This window comes from Lactuca serriola, chromosome 9 (assembly GCF_051521515.1).
Source record: "Lactuca serriola cultivar US96UC23 chromosome 9, Lser_US96UC23_V15, whole genome shotgun sequence".
Taxonomy (NCBI): domain Eukaryota; kingdom Viridiplantae; phylum Streptophyta; class Magnoliopsida; order Asterales; family Asteraceae; genus Lactuca; species Lactuca serriola.
Genome location: NC_136416.1, coordinates 59205497 through 59223757, shown reverse-complemented (window position 1 = coordinate 59223757; position 18261 = coordinate 59205497). Strand labels below are relative to the sequence as shown.

The 18261-nt window shown below is 35.0% G+C and overlaps 2 protein-coding genes across 3 annotated transcripts; one reads left to right on the top strand and one right to left on the bottom strand.

Annotated features, from left to right (window-relative positions):
• Positions 1 to 11339: 11339 nt before the first annotated feature.
• On the top strand, positions 11340 to 14616 carry LOC145076807 (uncharacterized). Of its 2 annotated transcripts, none has more exons than XM_079022599.1 (2): positions 11340 to 12219; positions 14421 to 14616. In XM_079022599.1, exons 1-2 carry the CDS (start codon positions 11528 to 11530, stop codon positions 14461 to 14463), a joined length of 735 nt encoding a protein of 244 aa, XP_078878725.1. In that variant the 5' UTR covers positions 11340 to 11527; the 3' UTR covers positions 14464 to 14616. The 2 variants fall into 2 exon arrangements, with proteins under 2 accessions (XP_078878725.1, XP_078878726.1); XM_079022600.1 differs by having other exon boundaries at positions 12627 to 14616.
• Positions 12513 to 15389, bottom strand: LOC145076806 (diphosphomevalonate decarboxylase 2-like). The gene is made up of 10 exons (XM_079022598.1): positions 15047 to 15389; positions 14540 to 14738; positions 14383 to 14446; positions 14250 to 14313; positions 14076 to 14156; positions 13871 to 13957; positions 13494 to 13651; positions 13187 to 13235; positions 12971 to 13095; positions 12513 to 12845 (listed from the first exon to the last, which is right to left on the bottom strand). Exons 1-10 carry the CDS (start codon positions 15260 to 15262, stop codon positions 12623 to 12625), a joined length of 1266 nt encoding a protein of 421 aa, XP_078878724.1. The 5' UTR covers positions 15263 to 15389; the 3' UTR covers positions 12513 to 12622.
• Between the last annotated feature and the right edge of the window lie 2872 nt (positions 15390 to 18261).

Genomic DNA, 18261 nt, shown 5'->3' with positions numbered 1-18261 from the left:
TATTCGCAATTATCAACAGTAAAACAGAGGATAATGGGGGAACTATAGATGATATAGATCCCCACAAAATCCTATTTTCCTGGGCTTTCTCACTCGGATCAACAATGTTTTTTTTTGTATACCTTTCGGTTTGTAGCATTGCGGGCTTCTCAACCTTCTTATCAGCCCATATCAATAGTTTAGTTAGTTGTTACTTCCACGACATAACGTACCAAAATAAAATTGTTAGGTATGTTAAATCATAAATGGAAAAAGTAATATATATCTACTGTCCGTTCTTGTATATTATACTTGTTTTATTCTGGTGATTGTTAGGAAGAACTCATTACTCAATGAGTACATTACCGGTATCTTACGAGCATCTTTCGATGATGCGTGGAAAGATTCCACTCTTTGATTTCATAATATTATAGTGAAGACCCGGATATTTTGATCCATTTGTTTTAAGTACTTCCATTCGGCATGTTTGTTATGACGTACCTAGGGGCGGACACAGGATTTCATAGTAGGTGTTACACGGGAAGATTAGGGGTTGCACGATAGTAGAAAAAATAAAAAATTTAAAAAATTTCGAAAATTTTTCCACTGCGGCCGGAAAATTTAGGGGTTGCCGGTGCCACCCCGGAACCCCCCTAAATCCGCCCCTGGACGTACCACTTCCATGTAGTACTCAAAATCTTCCACTCTATACGCTATTGCAACCTTACTAAACAAAGTTTTTGTTGTCACATTTTTGTTGTACTTGGCTACTACGTTTGACAAAAGATGAGAACCACAAACACCATGATACACATTCGGAATATATTAGCAATGGACATGACAATGGATGACGCCCTATCAGAAATGAATGTTAATGGTTGTAAGTCGCCGATATAATAATGTAGTTTTTTTTTGTAGGAACCATGACTACGACTTTGTGCACCCTGATCATTCTTGGCTATTCTATATGAAACTGACATAATTTGGTTGTTTCTGCCCATTGCAACCACCAACAACATGGTACCCTTGAATCCACCTTTAAGGTGGGCCCTGTCTATCATGAGGCACGCCGATGTTGCGAAATGCCCGTAGGTAGACCATAATAAAAAAAAGTTAACAAAACACACAAATTATAACTATATAAATATTGAAATTAATCAAAATATACCAAAACAAGAATGATAACTATTATCATGCAACCAATGGAGAGAAACAAGAACTCAAAGGGGTCTTCATCATCAATCTTAATGTATGTTGCTTTACCATGCTTATTCTTATATAGGTTGTAATAGTGTACTATATGGGGATTTTAGGAAATGAGCTTGTTTGAGAGCCTCTTAGAAAGACTAAACGTGTATTGTTTTGCTCGCCATACTTATTTGCAGGAAACGTGGATGTTGTACCTCAAACTGAAATCTAAACAATAAATAACTACATACTGTGAATCAGGTAAATGAGAGAGAGAGAGAGAGAGAGTAGAAACATCAGACAAAATCTCAGACCCTTAAATTTAAACTTGATGTGCACTGATCGGTCCATAGTCTTCTTCCTCTTTGTCAATTCCCAGGGCTCACATAATTGGAACGAGGTGCATCACCACAATGTGAGGCTAGAAGGTGGTAAGGGTCGGAGACAATGAGGGTCGAAGACAAAGGAGGGGCGATATCAGAGACGGTGAGGGGCAAAGACACAGGATGGGTGATATGAGAATAGATGGAAACAATCGTAGGAGAAGACGGCGAGGTTTAAATTTTTTTGGGGATTTCCTTTTCCCTCTATGTACTCACATTTCCTTAAAAAAAATTATAAAACGACAACTTTCAGGACAAGCAAAGATGCGTGTCGTAAATCTTTTAAATTTTATAAGAGATGACATTTTTTTCGACACCCACTTTTGTTTTTTATAAATTCAATGTGTGTCATAGTTCACATGTCATTAAAGGCCTGCTTTCTAGTAGTGAAAAATGATTGGCCGGGAATGATTTTCACGTTCTCTCACACACACACACACAAACACGTAGGTTAAATCGAGAACACTCAAAAGGTTTGCAACACAAAACCCGTTTTGGACCGATCAATATATAAATGCATATATATATATATATATATATATATATATATATATATATATATATATATATATATTAATTATTCATCTTAATTAAATTATAAAAAAATAAATTTAGTTAATACTTTCCAAAACTTAAAGGATTTTGATTAAAAGTTACCTAAATATATATAATTGATTTTTTATTAATAAAAGATTACAATTTTTTTTTCGGTTTTTCTTTCAAATTAATTTTTTTTAACCACATGATACAAACAATTTTCTTCATAAACGAATAGAAAGCAAATATTTTTATAATTTTAATGATTAATTGTTTTTAAGGTCATTTTTATAGATATTAAAAATAACTTTCATGTTATTCATTAATGATTATAAGTGTACATTAACTTTTTTTACGAAATTTTCAGAATGTTATTTGACCTAAATCATATTAATCATAAATGATTATAAGTAATAAACACTATAATTAATAAAGAACAATACAAAGATAAAAAAAATCATACAATTCTAATCATAAATGAATAAAGCACGTTATATAAAGATAAAATATCCAAATACATTTCACATTTGTAATCATAAGTGAATAAATGACAATATAATGATAAAAGAAATTTACATTTGGGTTGTAATCACGAATGAATTAATTCAGAAGATAAAAATAAATCCATTGCATTTATAATCACTAAAACGATTTTGCACCTGTCGTTATTAGTATTGTTGCTACCTTCACACACAAAAACAAGGTGGGACACCTTTGATCATTGTTATTCTCGGATTTACACTTACAAAATCGAGTTCAAAGATATTAAAAAAAAAAACCAATTCAAATATTTATGTATGCATCTTCACAAATTCATAAACAAATACCCTTGTGGTTATAGCTCTATTCATGTTTGATTATAGCTATATTCATGTATGATTATGGCTATATTTATATATAATTATAGATATTAAAAGAAATATAAATTAATAAATTCATTCATATTTGATAACCATCTTTATTAAAAAAAAGATCCGCTCACGTATCAAATTTAATGTTAATAAGTGGATTTCTGGTAGCCAATAATCACTGAATTGAACAAATGAAGAATTAATCTGAAATATAAATAATCATCATATATTGTAAACATATTTAGTTATTTACGATCAAAATAACAAATTCAGGACGTAACTGACACATGTAACAATACAGGAAGAAAACCACTTACAAATAAATTTTGAAGGACATCTTGAAGGACATCTTGAAGGACATCGCCATTGAGGAAAACGACTCGTGGAGAAGTGGGTGAACTAGATCAAACTCACAATGTTATGATTTTATTTTTCAACAAGTTGTTCTTTGTTTTTTCATTACACCTTGTTCTTGAGTTTATATAGGGAGTGGAATGGAAAGGAAATAAAGTAATTTAGAGGGGAAATGTGTTCTTGAGTTTTTTTAAGAGATGAAAGGGGATGGAATGAGAGGGGAGGGGAAGCAACATGTATATTTTTTACCCTCCCACTTTGGGAGGGTTAGGAGGGGAAGACAAAAAAAAGGGTTAAATCCCACCCTTCCATTTCCTTTCATTCCATTCTCCTCCCTCTCCTTTCATCCCCTTCCGTTCATTAGAAAAACTCAAAACTCAAGAACAAGGTGTTAGAGATGTGTGTGAAATAGCATCCAGCAACCCATGTTCATAAATTCTTCAATGTTTTTTCCTCACCCAGTTTCAACAACTAGAGCTATTGTTCACATTTTTGTTTTCTTACTCTCCCTGATTAATTTCAAAGAGGGAATGGTCTCTTGATTTTTTGGAGGTTGTTAACATTTTCTTTTTTGCAAGAATAGTAGGATGCAGATTTGGAACCACACATCTCCCTTATCTATCGAAAACAAAACTAGAATCCTCCATCTCTTTCTACCATCGATTTGGAATGCAGATTCTTCAAGAAACAGATTTGAAAACAATCAATTTGTTCTCAAAATGAAAACCATCAATCTTTATTGATGCGGTTGAAACCCGAATAGAAAAAGAGATGTAAACTAAAAATGAAAATGGAGAGAGAAAGAGGGGGGGAGAGAGAGAGAGAGAGAGAGAGAGAGAGAGAGATGGGGTGGGCCAATTCTCTCTTATTTTTAGTTATTTGAATATTAAGCAAATAATTTAAAAATGCAAAAAAGAAATTAAAAGGGCAAAAAAATCTTCAACTTTTTATCCATTAATACATCCCAATAAGCCAAGATCCTTAAACCTAGGTCCTTAATGGCAACTTAAGGCATAAAGCCAATTATTAAGCACTTAATCCATAAGATCTCAAGTTCAAAACTTCCAGAAGGGTTTTAGGGACCCTAATGATCCCTAAAAATGCAAACTTTATGAGCATGCATCCCCCCATGCATGTCCTTTCCCAAATCTAGGCCAAAAGATGAAATATGACCTAAAATTCATCCAAAGTCTTCAAACCACCACCAATTCTTAGATCTATAAGATATTATGTTCAAGGGACTTAGAGAAACCATAAAGTTGCAAAATTTATCTCTTCAAACCATACAAACCACATCAAAGGGACCAAACATGTCATAAAACCTAGATCTAAAGAGGAAAATGTTAAAAGATGGAAGTTTGAGGACTTACTAAGTTCCAAAATATGAACACGAGAATGATGATGAGGTCCCCTTTCTGGATCAAACACTGGACTACTTCTTCTTCTTCTTCAAGCTACCAAAATGTAACATCCATAAAATTCATAAAAAATTAAAACTTTCTTGAACATCCGTAAACCATTATTTATTACAAAATGTTTTCGAAATAGTTTCATATCAGAGTATCCCAGAAATCAAATCATAAAAATGAATGGAGGTGCACGATCACGCCTTTGCCTTCCCGCGATTATCTGAAGTACCTGAAACAAAATCCAAAACTGTAAGCCCGAAGCTTAGTGAGTTCCCCCAAAATACCAACGCCATACAAACCATAACCATATCATAGTAAATAGCATGCATATAGAGTAGAGTCTACAGTATGACTGGACCGCCCTCACCGGGCCTTCAGTCTATCTGGTCCACTCTCAGAACCCTCAGCATGTCTGGTCCGCCCTATCGGGCCTTACCATTCTCCGGGCCTTCTGCCTGACTGGTATGCCCCATTGTGCCTGCAGTCCATCTGGGCCGCCCTGGGTATATTGACCTACAGCACAAATCAGGTCCACCTCAACCCACCCCAAGCATACAATCAACACATAGATAACAATGTTAGCATGTACAAACAGTCAAGCTGATCTAATAGATCACCAATCATAGCATCATCCTATATAGCAGAATATTGATCTAACATGTCACTAACATAGCATCATCCTATATACCAGGATACCGACCTAACAGGTTACTAAGCATATCATCATGCAATAACCAGTATAACAATCTAATAAGGGTCAACATTGGTGCCTTCGACCCTGTTAGTGTAGTAAGGATAACTCACCTCACAATGTCGATTGGAAATGAAATATCAAACTCCCGAAACACGGCTCCAAACACCAAAATCTACAACCACCATTGATCCATTTCCATAAATTCCCAAATTACCAAAATACCCTCAGAACTCAAACAGATCTACCCACGGTCAAAGTCAAAGTCAACGGTCAAGGTCAACAGTCCATGTTAACCTAACTCGTCGACTGCAGCTTACAAACTCGTCGAGTTCCTTCAGAACTTAGAAATTCGCGAAAACCCTGGTCAACTCATCGAGTCCATGCATTATCCAGAATATCGGGAAAAACCCTAACCAACTCGTCGAGTCATCTCGTTAACTCGCCAAGTTCATGCAGAATCCAGAAAGCGGGAAACTCTCATCCAACTCGTCAAGTTGGCTATGCAACTCATCGAGTTCCTTCAGTTCTTTTCTCATTCAGACGCTTTTAAGCGAAACCAAGGCTCCAAACTATAGATCTAGGCTCCTAGGGTGTAGTTATCACGTAAAGTTGCTAACTTTACGTGCATGCAAGGCTTCAAGAAGCTAAAACACTCAAAACTAGCCTTAAGAAGAGGTTTAGGTCATCGAAAAAGGCTAGGGCTAGATAAAGTCGAGAACTTTATGTTAATGAGGGCCTAGGGGAGTCCAAATCTGAAACCACGTTCTCATGACAAGTTCAAACCCGAGAATGGCCCCCTTTTTCACTAAAAATGCCCTTATAACATAAGAAGAGATCTAAGAAATGGAAATCCAAGGTAAAGACTTTTTACCCTCAATTGGATGCCAACACGATGTAGATACTGGATCTACAAGCTTCTTCTCATTCCAAGCCTCTAATTCTTCAAGCCTTTTCAAGAAATGCACCAAACACACACTTTTAGCCTCACACACACTCAAAATAGGGTTAGATCGATTAGGGTTTGCTTCTGGACGTGAAAAGTGGTAAGGGTGGCTGGGGAAAAGGACTTAAGGTCCTTAAATAGGGTGCAAACCCTAAAAATTAGGGTTTTCATGCACAGTCTCTACTCGTTAAGTTAGGGTCCTCCAACTCGTCGAGTTGGTTCCATAAACCACGCGGCTTGATTGGTCTCTAAACGACAAGTTTGGGCAACCAACTCGTCGAGTATGTCTCTAATAATGAAAATAAAAACTTTAAGATTTATACCTGGGAGTCGAGGTGTTACACAAAAGCACTAAAATGAGCCAAAAATCACCAAAGGGGGTTATGGTTAAGGTTTCTGAGGATTAAGGGTGATGGAGGCTAATAAGGATGTCCTAATCCTTAGGATAAGATGCTTAAATATGATAGAAACCCTAAAATCATGGGCTTGGGCCATAATAGCTACCACGTCGTGGCCACCTTACTGCTACGTCGTGGTACTCATAAGATGTATGTGTTCCATATTGGCTCGTCACATCGTGACCTCCCTATGGTCACATTGTAACACAAGACTTTTTCCCAAAAACTATGTATTTGACTCCTTTTGACCTATACTAATCCAATATGGAAAATGGGTGTTACATTTAACATTGTTTAGATTGTAAGGAAAAGATGTAACACCACCATTTTGTTTGTTTTGTTACATTAAATGAAAGGAGAAAGTGAAAACCATTTTCCCTTTGAATATGCATAGTTCTTATATTTTTCTTCTCACTCTCTACGAACATACGAAAACACCAAGCATAAACCCATCTTCTCCTTTTGTTTTTCTGTTTAAGCTAACAAAGCAAATGCCCAATATCCAACAATCTAATGTTACACTTTGTTTAGTTATTGTATTTATAATAAGAATAAATACTTATTATTTATTAGTTACTTATCATTCAACATGAATAGATAAATATTTAACAAATAGAAAAGTTTCGGATTCCTCAAAGGCAAGTGATGCTGATTTTTCTAAACATAGTCGTATGGAAATTATTTTATCATATCTTCCCTCAGACCCTGGAACGAGGACTATGATTTTAGATTATGATCCTAATGTTCCGGACAAGGTTCGAAGAGCATACCTCTTAGAAGGCCCTTTCCAACCTAAATGCGGCAAGTTTCCTTACATTCTTTTTGGAAAAAACCACGAAGATTCAATGTTGCATGGTTTAATGTTAATGAATATTCTACATGGCTAGAATATAGTGTAAATCAAAATGTTTCATGTTGCTTATATTTTATTTGTTCAAATCATATGTTGGAGCATAAGGAGGCGATGAAACGTTCGTTGGTGTGGGATTAAAAAATTATGGACATAAAGAAAAGTTGAATCATCATGTTGGAGGTTTCAACAGTGTTCACAGCCAAGCTTGGGCTAAGTGCAGGAATTTATTGAACGACAAACAACACGTTGATGTTGCATTTGCAAAGCATTCAACACAAAGTACTACAACTATTAAGACAAGGTCTTGCATTTAGATGCCATGATGAAAATGAAACTTCAAATAACAGAGGGAACTTTATAGAGTTGTTGTAATTTATAGTTGATTATAATCAAATTATTGAAGTTGTTACTTTCAATAATGCTCCTCTAAATATGAAGTTGACTTCACCACATATCCAAAAAGTCATTGTTTGTGTATCTGCAATTGAAAAAATATCTCATTAGTCATTATAAATGATATTATTGGTGAATCTTTTTTCTCTCTCCTTGTCGATGAATCTCATAATATTTCGATTAAAGAACAAATGAGTGTTGTGTTGTAGTATGTAGATAGGGAAGGTCGTGTAATTGAATGTTTTCTAAGTATTAAGCATATCTCATATACTATAACTATTACACTTAAAGAGACACTTGATAATTTGTTTTCAAGACATGGGTTGAGCATCTCCAATTTGTACGGACAATTTTATGACGGACCAGTAATATGAAAGGTAAACTTGGTGGTCTTACAACTCTTATTATAAATGAAAGTGTGAGTGAATATTATGTTCATTTTTTTTGCTTAGCAGCTTCAACTTACTTTTGTAGACGTGGCGAAATTGATACGAAAATAGTTTCTTTATTTGTCTTGCTAACTAATGTTGTTGGAGGTTCTTGCAAGTGTCTTGACCGTCTTCGAGAACAACAAGCTTCCAAATTTATTGAAGCGATTATTTTAGGTGAAATCATAAGTGGTCGAGGCCTCAATCAAGAAACATATCTTATCAAACCGAGAGATACACATTAGGGATCCCATGATGGTACTTTGATAAGTATGCTTCGATTGTTTCCATCTGTGTTAGATGTGCTTGAGATTATTGTAGAAGATGGAGCAACCCCAGAACAAAAATGTGTAGTTGATATGCTAATTAACTCCTTACAGACCTTTGATTTCATATTTTCTTTGCACTTCATGAAAAAAAATTATTGGGTATTACTAATGAGATGTCCCAAGCATTGTAAAGGAAAGATCAGGATATTGTAAATGCAATGAACTTGGTAGAATTTTCAAGCTGCAATTGCAAATTTTGAGGGATATCTGATGGGATTCTATGCTTACTTAGACTATATTGTTTTGTGAAAAACATGATATTGATATTTGCAACATGGATGAAATGTTCTTACTTCCTGGACGGTTATGTCGAAAAAACTTACACTACTATCGTGTTGAGTTATTTTATGATGTCATTGATTTGCAACACACAAAACTAGAGAGTCGTTTTAGTGAGACTAGCACCAAATGGCTTATTTTCATGGCGTGTCTCAATCTAAATAACTATTTTGCAGCTTTTGATAAAAAAATTTATTTAGCTAGCTCGTTTATATCAGGATGATTTTTCAGATATAGAATTGGAGATACTTGATGGTCAAGTTGAAGCTTATATTCTTGATATGTTGAATATGTCATGTTTTTTGAATCTAAATGGCAATGGTGATCTTGAATAGAAGATGTTTGACACAAAAAGAGATAAAGTGTTCTCTTTAGTTTACCTGCTCATCAAATTAGCATTGATGTTATTGGTTTCAACAACAACAGCTGAGATATCGTTTTCTGCTATGAAGATTGTGAAGAATGGGATGCGTAATAAAATGGGAGATCAATGGATGAATGACAACTTAGTTGCTTATATCTAAGAATAGGTTTTTGAGGATATTCATAATCAAGATATCAACGATATGTTTGATAAAATGAAAACAAGTGGACGACCTTAGTGAATTTGTAATTTATATATGTTTGCAGTTTGTGGATGTTTGATAATTTATATATGTTTTCATTTTGCAGATGTTTAATAATTTATGAGGAACTCCCTAAAAACATTTGTTAGCTTCACCCCTATTCATCATTACCACCTTCAATCTGACATGCACCATCATTAACATCATAGGACTTACAATGCTTGAGAAGGGACTAGAAAGTGAAATATTCAACTGAAAATGGCTTCTCCAAGCACTACAAGCTTTCTTCTTCACCAAGGATCTCACAAATACACCAAAATCTCTTTAAGGGGGCACAAGGGGCTAGGTTTCGTATTCATAGGATTGAGGTTGGTGATAGAGATAACCCTAGAGTGTTAGTTCCTTTATATAGGGCCCAAATCCTAAAACTAGGGTTATGTGTAAAACCGACATCACGTCGCGACCATCTCTTGATCGCGTCGTTACTTATCATCGTGGTTTGCGCCGCGTCAGTTAAGGATTGTGTCACGATTCGCCAAAAACCATTTTCCTCAAATATAATACAAAATAACTTGATAGTTACTCATACCTTAGAAGTGGGTGTTACAATGTTATTTTGTGTGGCCGAAATTTGTGGTGGCTTATTTCTTGTTTTTTGGCGATGGTGGTTGATAGGTAATGATTGATTTTCAAGTGTGTGTGTGTGTGTGTGTGGAAGATCATGAGATGATGATGGGGTCAATAACGAGGAAGATGGGTCAGACAATGAAGTCGATTTCGGCAATGGCTCAAAATCAAATTCTTAGAATTGTGTCTGTAATCACAACTAAAAAACATATAAGGAGCAAAAATATATTTGAGACATGGGTTTTTGTAGATGTTTAACGGTGTGGTAAGTGTGGATGCTGGTATTATACGTGGCTGATAGGGGTTATAAGGGTGGTTGTCTGAAGATTTTAGGTGGCTACGATGTGTGGTGGTAAGCGGTGGAAGACAAGGAAACGCTGGAGAGGTTGATGTTCGAGAAAGAATGATGAAGTATAAGGTTAGATGAGAGAGAGTTGGGTGGTGGGCCCAACTGATAAAAACCGAAATCACATGAACCTTCTATGAAAAAGTTAGGAACTAAACTTTATATTCTAAAAAATGATAAATACCATTTATGAATATTTTTTTAAATATGATGAGATGTTTTCATGTATGATTGGAAAATAAAGTAAAATCAAATACTAAGACTTTTATTTTTAATATTTGTTTATATTATGATGAGTTGCTTAAAAGAATGTTATAAAGGGTGTTTGGGAATGTATTTTGAACTTGAAAAATATTTTAGGGCAAAAATGTTTATTGACTTATAGGGTGATAAAATAAGTTTTTTTTTTTTTTTAAATGTTTGGATTAACTTTTATTTTGACAAAATCCAACAAGTCAATAAGTCGTGTTATAAAAATATATTTGACTTAGCTTATACATGTAAAATGACCAAAACATATATGTTTATCTTATGCGTACACAATGTGTTTCGGTTAATGAGTGTATTTGTGGTATTTTGATATAAAAAAACCAAACATAGTTCTGAAGAGTCAGGAATGTCTTGTTTTTTTTTTTTAAAACTTATTTATGAATGGAGTTAAAACTTTTTAATTTGCCAAAACATATTCTTTAACTATTTTTTAAAAGTAAATAAGTTAATTTTAAATAAAAATATAATTGGTAATGTAAGAATTTTAATGACACAAAGGCAATATTCATGTGTATTTTCTTTAGCCATTACTTCACCGCCACTTCATCACACTTGTCCATGGTTTCCAATAATCCAATTTAAGATCTTCAACCCTAATTTTCATCAATCATCGTCTAAATCTTCTTATTTGCGTCAAAATTCTGGTGTGCAAGTCGATTTCTTTATCGATTTCACACCCAATCTTTCAGTTTCCGTCAATATGTCGAAGGAATTCAACGTTCCGCCTGTGGTTTTCCCCTCCGGTGGAAACCCCAACACCGGCCCACAACAACGTCGTCTCCCAACAGCACCGTTTCAGCCTGCGAGATCTGCAAACGCCGGTATCCCTTTCATGTCATTCGACATCGGATCGTCTCCGGCATCCACATCCTTCTCTACTCCCCAATTCGGCAGCACCATCAGCAGCGGCAGTACGAATTTTGACGACGAGCCACCTCTCCTGGAAGAGCTAGGTATAAACACGAAACAAATTTGGAACAAAACCGTGTCAATTTTGAATCCGTTTAGAGTCAAAGCCGATCTTCACGAAGACGCAGATCTATCCGGTCCTATTTTGTTCATCATGGCATTCGGATTGTTTCAATTGCTCGCCGGGAAGTTACATTTCGGGATTATTTTCGGGTGGACAACCGTCGCGTCTCTGTTTTTATACGTCGTGTTCAATATGCTCGCCGGACGAAACGGGAATCTCGATTTATACCGATGCTTGAGTTTGATCGGTTACTGTATGCTTCCGATCGTGATACTATCTGCACTTTCGCTGTTTGTTCCCCAAGGTGGGGTGTTGATCTTCGTGATGACGGGGGTTTTCGTGATGTGGGCGACGAGGGTTTGCACCGGTTTGTTGGTGGAGCTGGCTTCTTGTGGAGACGAACACCGTGGTCTCATTGCGTACGCTTGCTTCTTGATCTACATGCTTTTTTCCTTGCTAGTTGTATTTTGATATTGATATCGTCTGCTTCATCATAGTTTTTCGCTTTTTCTTGATAGTGGTTGTAGTTGTTAGCTGTTGTTAAGTCCAGGTTTTGTGATTAATGAATGCAAGTATTTATTCTTGTATCTATCTTGTCTTCATCATGTTCTTGCTGCTTATATTTTTGTATTTACTTGTCAACTGATTAGGAAAAAGTCATATATGAGATTAGATATGTTCTTTTTGGGAGGAAATGCACCTTTGATTACTGTGAACAAAAATTAAGGAGCATACATTGAACACTAAAATACACACACAAAAGGTATCATTACACCATCCTTTTGATTCACAAATCTAAACAAAAATTCAAATTGCTGTTTTTCAGTTTGGCAAGCCGGTGAGTGGGTCAAGTAGGGCTTGAGTTTCATCAGAAAGAACCACGGGACCACCTCCCGGTCTTGTACAGATAAAGTAGCTAACATCTCCCTTTGATTTCTCTCCCACAATGTTGCCTTTTGTTTCAGGGGGACCCACCAATGTTTCTACATCTTTCATATCCTTAATTCCCGCATCTTTTAGTATCGACTTGTCCCCGATCACATAGCTATTCAAAATAACATAAACCATCATCAAACAGTTTGAATTCCATCCATCTTGCAACCAAACACGCTGTGGAATGGAATCTCGAATTCCAATTCCATCGATGAGTTATGTAATTAATATGCATACCTGTCTAAATCGGTGTCGGGTTGTGGAGGGAAGTTATAAAGCAGCCTTTGTAGTAAAAGGGCAGCAGTTTTCCTGTCACGTGTTATCATAACCGCATTTGGCCCCGCATCAAACGTGTATGCCACCTGTCCATCAATTTCAAATCAAATTACTCAACATCCCAAATTTTAATAAATTTTCAATCCACCAGTTCCCATAAATGTCAAAAGTCCAAACCTGAGGTGTCTCTTCTGCACGATTCCATTTCTCAACACAACTGATTATTCTGTAACAACATTTATAAAAACTTACAAATTAGATTTTTTAAGGGTAATTACCTCTAATAGGAATGCACTTACATTTCTTTACTGATAATAACATATTGCTATTATTGGTAAAAAATGCCAGTGTGATGTTATTATGGGTAAATAGTTACAAGTATATTGCTATTATTGGTGAAAAGAGTATGTATGTTGTTATTTTCTGCATTTTCCCTTTTTTTTTAATTCCCACATAAAAATGGTATGCAAAATGAGCAACTTACCTGTGGGAAGTGTCGTTCATGTAGAATATAGGGGGATACGTGTCCAAACAAACAGCATGAAACTGATTACTGTCTGTACACGCTAAACGTGCAAAAGATGCAAAATCACGGTTTTGTATCGCATTTTCCATTTCGATTATGCGCTTCGGTACAACTTCCTGTCCCGACAAAATTTAGACTGTTACACAGGACATGACAGAACAGGCTATACTGTGTTGTGTGTTCATTGGAAGGGACTGGCACTGAGACTTATGTCAATAGACAAAAGTAGAAACTTTTTGTCCCATCCAGAATTACGGAACAATTTGGGACATGTACTTGTTCTAGATCGATGATCTATGCAAAAAGACGTAAATGCCCTTCTCATAGAGATGTACCTTTGCTCTATGTTGTATAAGTGCACTTGTTTCAACGGTATCACGCATTCCGGATGTGCTACTTGTTTCTTTTTGTCGTGCACTTACCTATAAACAATATAATCACCATTAAGGACAAATTTTAACACAAGATGTTTGTAATATTTAAATAGGATGTGGTAACTAACAAATATTAAAAAAAAAAAAAAGGAAACAAGAAAAATACCACAGCAATGATAATTACGAGTTCGTCCCAATGTTTCTCATCTGCAAGTTGAACAGCAAGACTATCACTTCCATTTTCCTCCTATAAACAAGAAAGACAAAAGTTAGAACATTTGGCTCCAAGATTATATATTTTTTTAATTGGGAAAAAAATTTAAATCACAGAAAAACTTACTTTTCCCATGATCCACTTCACGAATCCACCATATAAACTGCGACAAGCACTACCTGAACCTTGCCTGTGCATAAACTTTATATATTAATGAATTTTTTATTTTAATCTATTGAGGTATGTATGTATTAGGTACCTGGCAATAGCAGAAAGTTGACTGTTATCTTCTTTCAGGTTCATCAATTTGGCAAGGGAAAATACTGCAAAAAAAGATTAATAAATTTCTTATATAAAATTGAAAGATTTCTGAAAATGCATATTGGTGCAACAACAATGAAGCATGAAATGAGTACCTAAACAAGCAAGACCAGCAGCTGAGGAAGCAAGACCAGCTGCAGTTGGGAAGTTGTTATATGAAGCAATGTGCAGGTGAAGTTTCTGCCAATCTTCCTTGTTGATTTTGATACCTTTCTTCTCATCTTCTACATCATTAGCACGAGCTCGGATTTCTCTTAAACAACTTTGGAATCTACCTCCTTGAAGTGATATCTCCTACCATAACCAGGAAAAACAAGGAAAAACGCCACGAATCAGAGAAGCTGAATGATTGATGATTCATAACCTGCTCGTTTCACACTAATCAACGCATATCAATCAGTATTGTTGCAATTTTTGTGTGTTGAAGATAGTTAAATACTTAAATTGAGCGAGATACAAGTACGTCGACTTCATCTGAATCGAAGTGAACTTCGGATTTTAAGAGGACTCAATCCGATCACAGAATTCAATATCCGCATCTCTGATTGCTTAATTTTGAGTTGATCGATGGATAAACAGAGAGAAATTAAGTTCAGGTGTACCTTGCCGTTGAGCCACATGCGATCTTCAACAAAGCTAGGGCTCACAGAAACGGTGGTGGTTGTACAGAGGTGATTCGGATCGAGAGTAACACTAATACTATCATTAATCGGCAAAATCAACTTCTCGTCCCTTTTCCCCCAGTACTTGATCACAGCTATGTTCGTCGGCGTTCTCGCAGTCACCATCAACACCCATTTCTCTGCTTGAGCTCCCATGATCAATTCAAATTAATCTAACGATAAGGAGATTGAGAGCGATTAGAAGGAGATTAAAGTTGTATCGTATGCATGTGAATTTATAAACGTAAGGTGTATTTTTATATATGAAGGTTTAGATGTCACCCTCCAATCTCCATTGTTGACTGAAACTGATCACTGATGTGCGTGTGCGTCTTACAAAGTTCAATTTGGCCCCTGAAGTTTCCAAAGTTCAAATTTTGACACTATAGTTTGTTCCTTAATACTTTAGTTACTAACATTTTCTTAAATTCTGAAAAGGCTGATATAAAGTTTAAAATTATAAAATCTCTACCAAACCTGTAATAATTAAGAGGGTAGAATAATAAAAAATGGGGTGGTAATAACGTATCCCAAAAAAAAACTAAGATTTATTGATTTGTTTCTTTTAAGAGAGAGGTAAAGAGGGTAGTCAATCTTGAAAAACTGAAAGTACAACCGTCAAACTTAAAGATGTTGATCATTGTGACCGTATATTGAAATTGACAAACCAATGTCCAATTTCTTGTCACCGGATATATTATAAAATGCATGGAGTGCGATTATTTGGACTCTTAAGTTTCTCTTCTCGTTCCAAATATTGGTATTTCTCAAGTAATTGTAACAGATTATATTGGGAGTGCTTCAAATAAGAATAAAAAATAGTTAGAAACTTAAGGAATTATATTTTTAGTTTTATTATTAAATTTGCTTTTGTCATTTTAACCTTTTGAAAAATTGCAACCCATTAATCTTAGCCTTTTTTTTTTTAATGGATGAATTTGACACCATTATGAAAATCTCATTCATTTTATTTTATTTTTAGTTTTAGTGAACAATGAAAAGAGTGTAATTTTCAAGCTTCAACCAAGAAATATTCTAAATACTATATTCATTATTTAATAAACATATTAATTCACTCATTCATAATTTAACATAAAATTCATACAAAATTCACAGCCGAATACAACACATTCACAACTTATTCATAATACATTCACAACTTTAGACATTCTATTAACAATTTAATACATAAAATTCACAGTATATTTACCGCTCATTCACAAGTTAACCCATTCGTTATTTAGAGTATTCACAACTTATGCAAAAAACATTCATATATTTCATCATAAAAATTATACAAATACAACTTTATATATATATATATATATATATATATATGTATATATATATATATATATATATATATATATATATATATATATATATATATTCACGATTTAAATTTAATATTCACTACTTAATATAGAAAAAACTACATTCACAACTTAAAACATACATTGTTTCATTGAGACATTTCATCGCACTTTCTATGCACCACACATCAGATCAATAAGCATCACATATAATTCATACAACATTGAATGCATGAGAGAAAAAATCTCAAAATCTACCATCAAAGAACAAATCTACCACCAGAGAAAAGTTTATACATTATTCACAATTTAAAACTTATAGATCTTCCATTAGAGAACATTTCATCATACATCTACAACTTAAAAACATGCATAACTCATGAGACATTTCATCAAACACCTTGTGTACATCTTGTATCGAGAACTTCAATATTTAGATCTACCACTAGCAAAAAAATCAGAGAGATAGCAACAGTGGAACCACTACCGACCACCAATAATAGGGTTGCGAGTTTCCATGACTTGTCATCAGATCTAATTTGGGAAGCAAGGGAACTTGTGGCTATAATTTATTGGTCAATTTCCAGTAGTGTATCATGGATCATACATACCAATTGGAGTTGCCATCGAAGTTTGATGAGATACACAATGTATTCCATGTCTGCTATCTTCAGAAGTGTCTAACGGAGGAGCCAAACATTTTACCTTTAGAGGACCCTCGAATGGATGATTCTGATGGGTTTTAGGCATAAGAAACATTCCTATGTGCTCATGCAAACCCTAATGCTTGGATCTAGGTTTCACTATTGAACATGCTTCGATTCCAAGACTTACAAACCCTAATCTAGCATATAAACAACTAAAATAACATATAGAATCGGATCTAGATGTTTACCTCTTCAATGGTTGGCTTAGACCTTCTCTTTCTTCTTCTCTTGAGCTTAGAGTCACAAATGCAACTCCTCTAATGGTTCACAAACCCCACAAGCAAGAAGGCAATATAAGAGAGGGAGAGAGAGGCTAGAAATCGGCCTAGGGATCTCTTAGAATCAAGTGGTAGCCGAATTCAATGCCCTAGGGGTCATATTTATACTTATAGGTTACTAGGGTTTCAATCTAAACCCTAATGGACAGCTTAGCCACCAAGCAGCCCATGGAACCTTCTGGAATAAGGCCTTGGACGAAAATATGATGGTTACCCATCATAATTTCGTTCCCCCTTAAGCCCTTTAGGTTTCCTTAACCCAAAACTTAACTATCATACATTTGACAGTTTATACCCCTTTATTCAATTAATCTCTTTTGATCACCAAATTAATTCCTAATTAATTTATGACCAATACTAATTAAATAAATATGATTTCTCCTTTAATATATTATTCTTATAATATATTAATAAATCATAATACTCTCTCTTTCTCCTTAAATTACCTTGTCAAGTTGCTTTGGAGAAGGCAACCCAAAAGGACCATGCACAACCGGGTCAAGTACATACCAAATATAGTTATGGGCTTAGACACTATTCCAACAGTCTCCCACTTGGATAAGTCTACTAACTGTATTTCACATATGACTTCAGAATCCGATTTGCAATCGTAGCTCTTATACTTCGCTGTCAACTCTGATCAACTTGTTCTTTAGATAAGGGATCGTATAATCCTCTGTTCTGGATATCATGCTGATAATGCTTATTGTCCAGTAGTAGTTCCTTGATTTCCGATTTGTTTGACATAGAATTTAGTTGAACACATCAACTTCATTCTGACCGGGCCCGACACATAAGTCAAACCAAATCATCAAGTGGCCAATATATCACTTTTATTCTCATAGAATAAAAGGAAC

What these genes read in the sequence shown, in the direction of transcription:
- LOC145076807 (XM_079022599.1), top strand. Translation starts at nt 11,528, where the DNA reads ATGTCGAAGGAATTCAACGTTCCGCCTGTGGTTTTCCCCTCCGGTGGA. An exon ending in GAACACCGTGGTCTCATTGC is followed by an intron (nt 12,220 to 14,420) that starts GTACGCTTGCTT and finishes ATCTTCTTTCAG; the next exon opens with GTTCATCAATTTGGCAAGGG.
- LOC145076806 (XM_079022598.1), bottom strand. Translation starts at nt 15,262, where the DNA reads ATGGGAGCTCAAGCAGAGAAATGGGTGTTGATGGTGACTGCGAGAACG. An exon ending in TGCTGGTCTTGCTTGTTTAG is followed by an intron (nt 14,447 to 14,539) that starts GTACTCATTTCA and finishes CTTTTTTTGCAG; the next exon opens with TATTTTCCCTTGCCAAATTG. An exon ending in TGAAGTGGATCATGGGAAAA is followed by an intron (nt 14,157 to 14,249) that starts GTAAGTTTTTCT and finishes TCTTGTTTATAG; the next exon opens with GAGGAAAATGGAAGTGATAG.